The sequence below is a fragment of the Harpia harpyja genome, chromosome 2 (assembly GCF_026419915.1).
Source record: "Harpia harpyja isolate bHarHar1 chromosome 2, bHarHar1 primary haplotype, whole genome shotgun sequence".
In the NCBI taxonomy this organism is placed as follows: Eukaryota; Metazoa; Chordata; class Aves; order Accipitriformes; family Accipitridae; genus Harpia; species Harpia harpyja.
The window spans coordinates 27,610,858-27,624,742 of record NC_068941.1 but is presented as its reverse complement, the minus strand read 5'-3'; the positions used below and the strand labels follow the sequence as shown (position 1 = coordinate 27,624,742).

Here is a 13,885-nt window from a genome sequence, read left to right as displayed (position 1 = left end):
TCAATACAGCAACTGGGAAATGTGATTTCGGGTTCCAGGTTTAAAAAGAAAAAAATCTTAAGAAAAGAAAAGGTGAACCATGCTCAAGCATTGTTTTCCTTCCCCGTGTTAGCATTAAAGAAGCAGGAAAATCTCTGTAAGCACCAATGATATTTGGTGCCTTCATAACATTTGTTAGCCCGTTTACCCAGAATAACAGAAAGGAAGGACGATTCATCCTTCCTTGGAAGCCACGAACATTTTTCCCTTGCAGGAAACAGCCCTTTGAATAGATCTCCCCAATATTAAAAGCTCATGGACTTGTCACCTGGGTATGAAGCAAGTTATCATCATCACAGTGGGATATGCCATGCCCAAGGCACCCATCTTGCTCCTTCCTGCTGCTGCCATCCTTTCCATCAATGCAGCAATGGGCTTGTCCTCGTGGAGCCCCCACCTTTTCTCCACTTTGTCCTGCCCTATACCTTAAAATTTCCAAGTCTCTATTAAAAACCAGAATGTTTCTGAAAAACAACAGTGCACAAATTCTGTGTACTCCAAAACCTAGAACCTAAGGGAATTGAGAGCTTAGGAAAAACTGAAAGTAAATTTGACTCAGCTAGCTAAATCCTCTTTCCAACACCACACTGGATCCTTGGGAGCCTGAATGGTTGTCTCTAGGGGTAGATGAACAGAAAAAGCACTCCCAAATACCTCTGCGCTTTCAACTCACACCTTTTTCGAAACCGAAATAAAATCTAAATGCAGACAATCCCTAAATTTCAGTCAAAGCCAGTGGGAGATAGTTACATGTTGGAAAATCTGCCCCTGTTCTGACCTGGGGTATCACCCATGAAGGGCAGCGCTGCTGCCGTGGTCCACGGAGCACGCGTGCTCAGGAGAGCGAAGGGAAGGAGGCTTGTCAGCCTGGAGTGGGTTGTTCTTTCTTTTCATCCATCTCAGAAATACATGCAGGACTACTAAAACACGGATGGTTTGAGCTGTAAAGTGTTACATGCATACAAAGGCTGTATTTGCATAGGGAAAACCAACACGCTGGTTCAGATTTATCAGATTATCAATAGAAAATCTGGCTGCTTACAATGATAACTAGCTCAGCAGCTCTCCCACCACCACTGGTCTTGCAAAACTGGACTCTTGCTTGTCACCAGTCTCGTGTACAGCATTGGACAAATGGCTCATCTGCTTTCTGTGCTGGCTCATGAGTAAAATGGGAAGTCCCTTAGCACATTACAAAGATGAAATAAGAGAAATTACACTCCTAGATGTACTGGCACCATGACAACAGGACTGTATAAGCACCAGAACAAGATACTGAAGAGTTTCTGCAATGAGAGTGTTGATCTAGCTTCACAAACCCACCTCTACCACTGCTGTTCCCATTACCCATTTAACACTGTTCCCTAAAGGGAGAAGAGGAGAGGGAAGGGATGCACTAGGAAACAACAACAGAGTACTGGATCAAAGGGGCCCTTGCAAAGTGAGGTTTCTCATACTTACACACAGTGTAACGCAGCCTAAAATGCAGTTTCAGACATCTCTCCGCAATGTGCCATGTGTCCACAGCTCTGGCAACAGCAAACTGCAGGTCTGCAGTAGTACAGACTTAACAGAAAACCACGGAAAAGCTCTCTGGGTCAGTAATGATTAAAAGAACATTCAATTTAAGAAAATTGGAGTAGTAATTTCAGTATTTCAGAAGGGGCAGTATTTAAAGCAGATGTCAGAGAAATAAACACCACATGCCAAGGCCTGCTTTGAGAAAGACAAAATTAATTTTGTAACTTTTTCTGATACCAGAAAAATAGGACAATCGATGCCACTGAAGCCTGTCAAATTAGTCCTGGTATCTTTTCACCTGCTGAAATCACTTGCTTTTCACTTGCTTTTCATTGTCAGAGGGCAACAAAAAAAAGGCCAGAGGTCCTTGGAATGACTGTCCATTTTTGTAGACAGCATCTGTCATCACATAAACTGACTACAGGGTCAGGAAAACAAGGAGAGGACCGGGCTATCTGCATAATCATCTGTTGTCTTCCCCACATGTCAAGAGTAGCTGCAGCCTCATGAAACTCTCCTTGTCAGGGGCATCTCTAGTGAACACACAGGAATGCGGTGTGGAGGGTAATATAAAGGACATTTTAAAATATATGAGCTACTGAAGTTAGAAGAGGTTTGTTTTTCCCCCTCCTGAGAGGAAAGGGGGCTGCTTTCCTCTCGAAAATGATATGAGTTAGTGGTGGAAGAATTAAATAAATAAATAAAATCGCAAGAGGAGCAGGCTACCCAATGGAGTTTTAAATCTTCCGTAATTTTTCTCTGAGGGAGCGTATACACTAGCACTATATTGAGCATAAGCACCTAAGGTCAGTCCTAACAACATCTGTTAAAGATGACTCCTAAACGCTACTCTCTTGAGACACACACACACTCCCCCTCTGCTGCTGAGCCAGCGCTTCGGTAAACTGTCTCTCTGTCCATAAGGAATAATTTGAAACCATAAGGAGTAGCCCATGCAACCAGACAAAGCAAGCTGGAATTGCACACAAGTACAAGTGCCTGCTGAAATATTAATTCCTTTGTTATGCAACTGCTGTATTTCTTTAGGAGATGGCCATTCGGCAGACACCATCATTCACCGAGGGGTCGGTGCACAAAGCTACTGGGGAAATGTCAGCGGCCGAGGGTTTTCCCCAGCAGTGAAAAGCACTGGGGAGCCTGTAGAGCCCACTCCCCTCCTCCAACGAAGCATCAGGCAAGGTGGCTGAGTGTGGGTAGCGAAGCTAAGAAAGCTGGACCTGAAAGGACTTGGGCAACAGCCCAAATTCGGCAAGAGGGGCTGAAGCACGTGGGCTTGGTGACAAGAATGTGAGGTGACCAACTGATGCACAGCAAACAGCAGAGGCATCACCAAGGGCATTGAGGGAGAAACAGATTTCATCCACCAGGCATAGCTTTGGTCCAACCATGCCCTTGCTGACCAGAGCTGACACCTTCCCCATCGCTTGGATGGCTTTCACTCATGGGGCACTCCTGGGGCCCAGGCAAGTAACATCTGCAAAGTTGAGCTGACCATTTTCATCAGAGGGAAGAAATGGAGGCAGTAAAGCCAGGCAGAGACCGAGGTAGGAGAAGAATAAAAGGAGTCCTAGGTTTCCCACTCCACATCTGCAGATGAAGGGACACAGTTTGCCTGAACACAACCAACTTCCCTGGTGATACACTGAATAACAACGCATGAAGTTTTCACCCAAAGTTTCCGAGGCAATGCAGAACAACAAGCCCAGGAGATGAGATCCTATTTTACAACATGCTCGCCCCTCGTTTCTCCCCCCATAACTCTACTCACAGAGGCACTATATTTGATTCATAAACAAATGGAGGAAACAGCCATCAAAGCTACTAACTTAATTGCAAAGGCAGCATGGCTTGTTGTCGTTGTTTTCCTCCCCACGTTCAGATCACTAAAACATACTCAATCCTTACTGTACATTTGGTACTGAGCAATCTCTCACAAGACTCATTTTACATCTTATACACAGGGCCGATTAACACCTCGGGGCATAATATTCACATATTACCTTTCTCACAAGGCACCGCTATTCCTCTTTGTTTTATATGCAACAAAGGCTACGGAGGGGTTCTAGGTAATGACTATTGCTTTACCAGCCCAGTCTCAGGAGGGAATGGCATACCTCATGCAAATCACAAATCACAAGGAAATACAACCTGCTATGATAAGTAGAAACCGATCTCCCCTCGGCCTCCCCACTCACAGTATCATTTGTAAAATGAAAAACCTCATTTAGAGTGGAATAACTCCAAACTGGTAATTTGGTATGAGCTCGCTAGGGCAGACACTAAACCCCTGATGTCACTCTTTCCATGGGTTTAATACCTCATCCCATAAAAAATATTCCGTCACTCCATTTAGAAGCTTCACATTTTTGTTTAGAAAAATCAAATATGGACACACCAAGCCCCCCACCAGCAGAGAGACAGAGTCTCTCAGCAGAAAGGGTCCCCTTTGCTCAGAGAGGTGGTCTTAGCTGCATCCCTCACCTTGTAGTTTCACAACAAGCAAAACCCCACACAGCCTTTCCATGTCATGGCAGCAGGCAGGCAGCCACCTCCTGCATGAGGGACGGGGACCACGCGAGGGCTTGTAAGTTCTCGCTTCCCTTCTGGATAGAGTGCCTGTCATTTCTCAGCCACGTTTGCTCTCCTGCAGCCTGTGCTTGAGGCGACGAAGAAGATCCTCTTTTAGTCCTCGAGCCAAATCCTGGGTTTCAGCAAATTGAAGTCTCCTGCTGCTCTCTCAATACAACTCTGTGGCTTGAAAGTGTCCATTCCTGTACCTGCTTTATTATTTTGAGAGGTGTGCTAGGAGCTTTGGCCTACTCAAAATGAAAACCTAGAAATAGTACTGTTATTCACCGCTCAGCCCTTTACGACTGCTAACAAAAAGTAGTATTACTGTTGTTATGTCTTTTTTGAGGTATGCCATTTTTGACAGTAGGACTGTAACTGCGTCTAACAAATTTGGTTTCTACAGAAAGCAAATTCTGAGGTACACTTAACTTTTTGTAGCTCTGACATTTCCTGTTCGATGCATATTGCTGTAATCCCAGATAACTATCTTTCTACCCTCAAAAATACAGGTTAAATGGCTTGCCTGTAATTTGCCTTCTTAACCTTGGAAGCTTATAAATTATTATTTTCTACCATCAAACACCAAATTTCTCAAGACATTAGCTTCCTACCTCCTTGGCAATACAATACTGTATTTAAGGCACTTAGGAAGTGTCACCAACTACATGGACATAGGTTGGTCGAAGCACACTGCTATATGATTACAAGCATAAAACTTTGGAAAGAGAAACTATAAGCTAGCAATAGTCTGGTCTGCTTTCACTAACGTGGCTTTCCAAGTGTTTTCCAAAAGGTGATATGTCACTGTTACACTGTACAACAAGGAAACATGGGGCACTATTAGGATATTTTTAACCTAAGCACAAACCTTGCACGGAGGACAATTTTTCATATCTTATCAGCTCAGTCTCATATAATGCACATGGTTTGTCACTGAGCATTCACTTGCCTTCAGGCAATGAGAGACAGGCTCGAGGCTGGCCCAGTCTCCCCAGTAAATCAGGTCTCTATTAAAGAAACAAATGCAAATATATCAAGATACATACTGTAAGGGACACATTCATACTGCACTTCCAGGTACTTGTATGTCCCAGGGCAAGGGTCTGGAAACACATCAGGGCCAGCGACAACTGCACATTGGGTCCGATTACTGCATCTGAAAAGCAAGAAAAAAGAGAGTCAGAAAACAGTCCAGACAGCAGGACAGGTCAAGACATTGAATGACCCCTCCAGCATCAACAGGAGTGAAGATGCAGAAGCCAGGACTTCAGCATCAGCTAGGGAAGCTCTCCAGAGAGTGCTCAAAGGCTGATGGCAAGCACGAATGTCTTCATCAGCTTATTGCCAAAAGGGAAGAAGCACAGTGGCACAACCCCTTCCCCTACAAGCACTTCTTATGGCACCAGCAGGTATTTCTTTAAAACCAAACCCAGAGGAAGATTTTAAAAAAAATATTACAGGTACATGGTCCTCTAATTCTTGAAACTCAAACTCCATCACAGTGACCTCAACTAACCTTAAATACCAGCATCTCCACGAAACAAAATACAAAGACTAAACCAACAACATTTGTGGCAAAAATAATAATTGTGTATTTTATAGCAGACATAACAAATATTTTTTACAAAATATTTATAAAGTGTTCCCACAAAAACAGTCACCTTGAATAAAGCTGTTTAATACAAAGCAAAGATTAGAAACTGCAACACTTGACTGGAAAAAAAAAATAATCACCAAATAAGCTGTCTAAACCCACTTTCATTAGTTATAAATGGCTAAGTTTTATTCAATCATTTTGCCTAGCATGGATGCATCTCCTGAGATGATGTATTTTTTCCAAAAGCAAACGTTGTTCTCACTGAAGTTCTTGCCATACAATTGTACAGAGAAGGAAGTGACCCTGTCCGCTGCAGTAAGCATCTTTCAGGTTAAGAGCACACACACAGGTTAGGCCCTGCGAGATGCTTTCCCTGTGGCACATATGACTCGCATTCATGGGTGACTGATTTGTGCATACGTGGAAACCCACATTTGCCTCCACTTTCATGGTGGAAGCACCTCTATGTTCAACTTTTGTGTGTTTTGGGGATGCAAAACCACTTAGCAAACAGCAGTTCTATGGGGAAAATTATCTGCTTGTTTGTTTAAAGAAAAAAAAAGAGAGAGAGAGAGAGAAATATAATTAGTCTTTGATTTTTATGCTTTTGCATGCCAGAAAGAGACCTCCTAAGGACTAGACCACCGCATTTACTTTCTCTAAGATGCTGCCTCCTCTGATGCGACATGGGACCCCTGACCCTCCTGCTCTTCTGGCAGAAGCCGTGACATCCAGTGCAGAACTCATTTAAGTCTGCCATAGAAATGCTTCATGTTTACCTGAGGCTATAGTTTGTCAGCCTTAATGAGGATTTTATTTCAGCCCATAAATTAAAATTGATTCATTAGTGACTGCCTTAAGCTCCATAATTTCTTTAATTTTATGGAAAGATTAGTAAGAGCTGATACGCTTGCTCACTGGGCTGTTTTGGTGGGTAACAGATAATCCAGAGGGCTGGGATATTGTCATGTTTTCTAGTTGAAAGATGACAGTTATCACAGCAAATGACTAGTTTTATCATATACACAGAAAAACAACTTTATTAACAAAAAGGATAAGTTTGTTGTCCTCACCCTTGCTACTTACAGACAGGTGGCTTGGCTGGGATATCACAGGTAGGTTGGACCATGTGAGTGGGCAGTCTTCCAGGAGAGGCTTTGAACAACATCCAAAACTTCACTTTCAACAAAAATCCTTTACTGGGCTCAATGTGCTTTCAAAAAGCAATTGCACTGGCCTAATCAATAGTCTCTCTGGCTGTAGGGACAGCCCTGGCCACATTACATAGAATAAGAGCAATGGATCAAAGAGACATTTCAAAATCATGAGTCAGGATCCAAAATTATGAGGAATTGGAAGTGGGAGGAGGAACAGACACATTTAGGGTTCATCTGCATGTGTTTTCTTTCTTTCTGTCTGTAAGAAGCGTTTGCTTTGAATGGCCAAGCATTTCCTTGCAGCCATTTCTTTTTTATGCAAGAACTTGGACACAAAAAACAGAAGCAAAACCATGCAACCTAGAAAGTTCCAGGTTCATAACCAGTATTTCAAAACTTGGTTTGGAAGCCGAAGGCCATGAACACCAGCTTTAACCTCCCCAAATGCATGCTGTCTTCTCAGATATCACCAAAGAGAGTAAAAGCACCATGATGCAAGGGGTTGAGTGGGGAATGCAGGGTGCTGGTGTGGTCTTTTCCCCCCAACTCTAGCAAGTCCTGAAGTCCCCTTGCACATCCCTGGACTGAGGGATGGCAAAGCACTGAGCCTACCAAGCACAGAAATATCAAAGTTGGCAAGATCAAATTGTCACTGCCATCTTGGGGGGGGAAATAACAGAAAAGCAAATTAAAAACTCCCAAATAAAAGCTCAAATACTATGCAGTGTCAGTACTTCACACAATTTGCAAAAAAGGGCTCAAACAAAAAAACCCACCAAAACCAGAAAAACTCAACCTTCTCTCTTTTTCACACTCATTTCATAGGGGCAGCAAGACTGTGTCGGGCACTTGGCATTTCGAGTTTTCTTTATCACCCCAGGGTGAAACATACAGGTTCCCATTCCAGCACACTTAAAGGATGAGGGAAATTTGGACTAAAAACCTTAGAAAAAAACTAATACCTGTTCAAACAACTATTACTGTCAGTCATCAGGCTACAAAAATTTTAAGGGGAGAAAGAGGTAAAAACCACTCATCATTAAAGCTCTGGTTGCTGTGCTTTTACTTATACTTTTTTCCCACTTTCACAACGGCTTCTTGGTCCCTTCAGTTTTGTCATATTTCTTTCCTGACAGATTAAAGGCCTAGGTGACACTAAGTGACACACAAGAAGTGACATAGAAAAAGAGATGTATAAAAGAAGATGCATCTGTAGCCTTGAAAAGGGAGGGGAAAAAAACATGTAATCATGCCTTACTCCATTCCCAGCAAACCAGCCCACAAGCTCTTCTTTGTAAATCCCAGGATTATACATTGAATCTTGGGATTTCTTGGCGCTTTGGTCTTTGTAATACTCACTCCAAACTCCTCTGAGTCATGAGGCTCGGTGCTGGGTATTGAACTTTCCAGTCAATGCAACAAGGATCCCTTCTCTTCTCTTCTCTTTTTTCTTCCTCCTTTCCTTTCCTTTCCTTTCCTTTCCTTTCCTTTCCTTTCCTTTCCTTTCCTTTCCTTTCCTTTCCTTTCCTTTCCTTTCCTTTCCTTTCCTTTCCTTTCCTTTCCTTTCCTTTCCTTTCCTTTCTTTCCCTTCCCTTCCTTTCCCTTCCCTCTCCTCTCTTTTTTCTTTTTTTTTTTTTCTTTTTCTTTTTCTTTTTTCTTCCTCCTTTCTTGAAGGAAGACCTTTACTAACAACTGGAGTTACAATTCTCAGTGAGTACCAGCACTGGATCAGCTCTAGCATAAATCTGTCTCTTCTACAGGGCAATTGCAGAAACACTACCCAGGTCCCTTAGCATTACCCTAGAAACAGCAGCTCTGCATCTTGCTAGAATCCCCTCCAACAGGGCAGGAACCGTTTGCATCGCTGGCTCTAGCATAACTGTACTCCAGAAAACTACAGTCACCTTTTTTACATCCATCTATACCTCTTATTATGACCTTTTGACAAGCACCTCTTATTTCTAGCACTGATTCATCAGCTCCTTCAAACAAAACTACTCTTTCCCCTGCGTTGCCCTCATGTCACTTTCCTAAGCGACCCCTGGCCTGCTGGGGTATTTTCTCATTCTCCACATGCTCTGACACCAAGTAAAGAAGAGAACTGTGGGAAGAATCTGTGAATTTGGGGGACCAGATAGACAATTTTAGGCCTATTAAAAAAGCAGCTTCCATCTTATTAGTTTGTACAACTTTTTAAGGCAAATGTTCTGGAGACATGGAAGAATTAAAGGAGACCCTCAAGTGGTTTTAGTTCCCCTTATTGCCACTTATTATAAAATCTGACAAGGAATTTATAGCCAACCTATTGTCTGGGGTTGGTTTGTTTTATTCTGAAGTCCTTATTTCTATCTGCAATCACTCCTCTCTCCCTGTTGCTCCCAGAAGTGCAAGGTAGGCACGTGAAGATAGAGCCTGCTTCTCTGAGACCCTGCACGTCTCAGGCCACCTCTATAATTGCTGTTGGGATTTGTGAACACTTTGCCTGGACCAAGAGTGTCCACACAGCTCACCAGAAATAACTCACTGTGCTGCCACAGCATTCAGGCTAGCAAGGCAAGAAGCCTGCTGCATTTTCCATTTTGCAAGATATGAAAAAAAGTGACCTGCGAGTGCCTGGGTTCCTCTGTAAACACTTGCATTGGTGCAAAGTGTGCTCAATGAAAAGGCCATTATCTCACATCCACTTTGCCAGGGCACAGATGCCTACCAAGACCAACCAAGAGATCAGAAACCAAAGCATAACCCGAGATCTGCATTTTCACCCTGACTTGAGACACTGACGGCAACATACATTCCTGTATGTTCAGGAAAACAGAATAGCCCAAACCCTCCTAAAAATCAGTCTGAGGTACTCAGCAGTCCTTAAGCACCCAGCATCTCATAAACAGAAGTACACATTATTCACATACATGTTTTGGAGAGGAAAGAATTACCTCCTAGGAAAAGTGTAAGTTGTCCCAGTGACAAGGAAAAAAAAAAAAAGAAAAAAGAAAAAAAGGGGTTCTCTATGTCTTCTTTCCAGCTACATTTATTCCCACTTATTAAGGTACCTGTTTCATCTTACCGATGTGGAAAAATATTTATCCTAGAAGAGAGGTGTCAATCCAGTGTAACACATACACTATAACAGAAATCATGGATTATTTTTGCAGAGCTTCTCCCAGTTCCAGTGGAAAATTACTTTCAAGAGTTTTAATGTGAAACAGTAATAATAATTCATGTGGCACTTGTTTTGCATTTATAGCAGTGGGACTGAAGGAAGCATTTGAATTCAGCACCAGCTGCAGGGCTCAACTCTGCTTGCAACTCTCAGTTCAGACTGAAAAAAAACCCAACAACCCAACACCAAAACTTCATTTCCCTTCAGCAAACTTCCATTCCTTCTCCCTGGCATTTTTATGATTTTTAAGTGACAAGGTTGTCTTGTGATAGTGAGGCAGAAACCCTTTAAGACATAAACAGCTGCTTATTCCTGGCCCGACATCTTTGATTTTTTCCAATGCTGACATTGTTGATATATTTACCAAAAAAGAAAGAAAGCAAAAAATAATAGTTTTGCAGGTGATGTTTATTTTAGGCCTTTCCAGAAACTTTAATAGCACAGACATATCAACACCATCAGGCTAGACGTGTCTGGGGCGATACGTTTGCCAGAACAAAAATGCAAAGATCAGTCCCAAACAAAAGCCTTTCAGCATTAATCATCGCAGGTACAATACCAGTAGGTCCTCCAGCACCCCATCCAGGTGGGAAGCATTTGCCCCAGACAAGAAAAATGGGTGCGAAAACCACAGGGGCAGGTACCTGTCATGCTAGGAACGCCAGGAGAAGAGCAACCAGAAATCTGTGCACCGGTCCATGACAAGCCTAGAGGCTCAAACATCAGTTTCATCCCCAACACACCCTCTTTCTCCTGGTCCTTAGTCTCTAGAGACAATCCCTTCTGAGGTAGAGCAACGCTTTCTGCGACACTGTGGCCAGGAGCTCCTGTGAACAGGGCATACTGGAAACCACTGCAAATGGGGAAGCCACTCACTCCCTCTGAATCTGCAATCAGACCATCAGAGTCCAGGGCTAGGCTCTTAAATACCCTGAAGATCGGAAAATTTCAGGCTATGTGACCGTGAACTTGGATTTGTACGGAAAGCACTGAGCTGCCATATCCATCCTTTGCTGCTGCTAACAAACCCTGCTCACAGCTGGTGCTACCCTCTGCATACAGCAACTTATAACAAGAAATTCTTAATGCCCACATGTGCCGACCAAACCAGCTCACCTGTGTTCATGAGCACCGGTCGCCAAAAAACGAAGATACTCTTTCTCCCTCTCCTCAACTGAAACACCTACTTTACATAGACTTTATTTTTTTTCTACAAAGACAAGGCAGCCATCATGTGCCCAGGCACACTAATATAGCCAAGACATCAATATCTAAAAGCCTCTTTCTCAAGGTCTATTATACTTTTCTAATGGTTTTACAGTAAGAGACAGACTTAATTCATTATCCTTCACGGAAACGCTGCAAGACATCTTTTTCCTTCTCTGGAACACAAAAATCTCCTCTCTGGATGACTGCTTTAAGAAAGAGGCTGTCACAGCAAATAAGTCAGCCAGGAGTGTGTTCTCCCCTGTCAATATGTGATATTTCCAAATCAACCCTTTAGGAAGGGCCAAGAGAAGAAAAAAAAAAAAATGCCCTGGAGAAAGTAAACAGGAAGCAAAGAGAAATTTCACTTGTAAGTACAGTTAATGTGATGGCTTGCAAATAAGGGGAAAAAGAAAAAAAAGAAGCAAACAGAGAAGGGAGGCAGCGGAGGGTGGAGAGGGGAGAACAGAACCACAAGCCCTGAGAAAGGCCTTTGGTTCACCATATTTGCTTTCAATAATGTGCTGCACTAAAGCAAAGCTAAATCTTCCACCTGTTTAGTTTCCAGAAACAAAGAATTCCTCAACAGAATCTTTTTCTGCCTCTGCAAAACCTTAAAAGCAAAGGATCTAATGACAGGGAGATGAAAATCCAGTTTTTCTAACATTTTCTTCATTATGAATGGGCCTTTTTATTGATCCTTCAGAGCACAGAGAAGCTGGCTTTCCAACCTCTGCTGCGATATAATTATCTGCGGTGTTTAATGCTAGCACAGACGAGTCCCACTACACACTGCATTTTGTTGTTTTATTGACGGGTTTTAATTATCTATCCAGGTGCTAGAGCTGTCAGATAGGCTGCTTCTTATGTGATCAAACTAATACAAGGAGAGGCAGAGCACTCTAATTGCAGCCTCACCAAGCGCCTTTGTAGAGATATGCCGAGATACATTTAAACTGTTACGGTTATTGTAAAATCTTATGATGTTTGCTGGGAAAAAAGAGTCCTCGTTCTATAGCCTCAATCCATTTTGTTCCTCTGATTATTATTTTATATTGAGCAAAGCAAAATTGGAAAAAAACAAACCACCCAAACCACACCAAAACCCCAGCCAGCCACACAGCAGAAAAATCCTGCAGAGTCAAACCAAATCCAAGCTCTAAAGGTCACTGAGGGGACTACCTTGATATATTATGGAGAGCCTGGGAGCAGGATAGAAAACAGGTCCTGGAAATAATTTAAATACCAATTTTATGTAGGAAAAAAGAAAAAAGGAAAAGTAATTATGCTGTTTCAACTCATTGATAAGGCCCTTAAAATTTAACAAGAAGCATTTAACAGCAAATTCACAAGATTCAACAGATTTAATGGCAACTTGGGGCACCCCTGCACATAGTACATCTGGTCTGCTGCCAGGGACTCCCCAGCTCAGGAGTCTGAGGTCTAGGGCAGGACCTGCCAGCAGGGATGCCCTGGCTCGTCATCAGCCTCCAAAGGAGGGTCCATCCAAGCAATGAAAGCTTTTTCCCCTATGCTTCTTCATGTACCATCTCTTATATTTTATAGCTTCCTCAGACTTCTTTCTGTCCCATCTCTTTGCAATTAACAGTGAGGAGGAGAGACGAAATGCCCAAAAGCAATAAATGAGTACCCCAACAGGAAAACCTGCCAAGTGCCTTGTGCTAACGTGCCTGGCTATAGCATCCCTGCGGCAACAGGGAACCTGAATGCAAGCCTGGTGGAAGAAACACTCAGCACAAGAACAACAAAACGATGATTTGTCCAAGCCATTGGGTATATTTAGACAATTTCAGCATGGAAAACAGATCTGCACTGAGTCATGGTGCTGCTCCAGCTGCCAGGAGCTGAGGACACAAGCCAGGCCAGGTTTGCAATGTAGGCTAACATCTTTTATTGGATGCCAGTCTGTAGGGCTGAAAACCAAACCAGGCAAGCCTTAAGGCTCTAAAGCTCATCTTCTAAAGAACAACATCTGCCCTTTTACAGGTACTCTACTTCTTCCAACTCCATAAACTTCTGTAGCACCCTAATAAAAATCCACTTTACAAAACACTAACAGGATATCTGGAGAGGAGAGTAAACACCTAAAACAAACCAACTAATAAAAGGCGTCGGTTTAGCCAGAGTTAACACTAGTTAAAATAACTGCGAAGAGAAAACAATCTGGCTTTTAATTTGGGTTAGGAGGTCAAATTAAAGGCTGGAGGAGGTCTGGGCTGAATTTCAGCTGGCACTCCACATTACTTTGTCTTCATTGCCATTTTAACATGAATCAGTGCAAGTTAAAGCCCATTTTTTCTTCATCTTTAGTGCAGCTACCTATAACTGGGATAGCCAGAGCAAGTGGCAAAGAATTATTTTCTTTAGAACAGCTCTGAAGTGTGTTCAGACCCTCAGTCTACCGTTACCTACCTAACTGCCAAGTCTGCAGCACAGGGAGCTGATGCTGTGCTGGACACCAAGGCGCTGCAGCTCTATAGCACCGTGAAGTACGAATCTGCTGCTCAGCACTGGCTGAGCAAAAAGCAGATCTGAATACAAACATTTAGAGAAGTTTTAAATATATTAACAAAAAAGAATAAAAAAAGATAC

The 13,885-nt window shown here is 42.8% G+C and overlaps 1 protein-coding gene across 22 annotated transcripts in view; it reads right to left on the bottom strand.

Annotated features, from left to right (window-relative positions):
• Positions 1-13,885, bottom strand: part of ADGRL3 (adhesion G protein-coupled receptor L3) — a 530,989-nt gene that overhangs the window by 221,928 nt on the left and 295,176 nt on the right. For all 22 annotated transcript variants that reach the window (XM_052773946.1, XM_052773768.1, XM_052773863.1 and 19 more), the window contains one exon: positions 5,199-5,308. In XM_052773946.1, the coding sequence (XP_052629906.1) occupies positions 5,199-5,308 (110 nt within the window). The remainder of the gene's footprint in view (positions 1-5,198; positions 5,309-13,885) is intronic.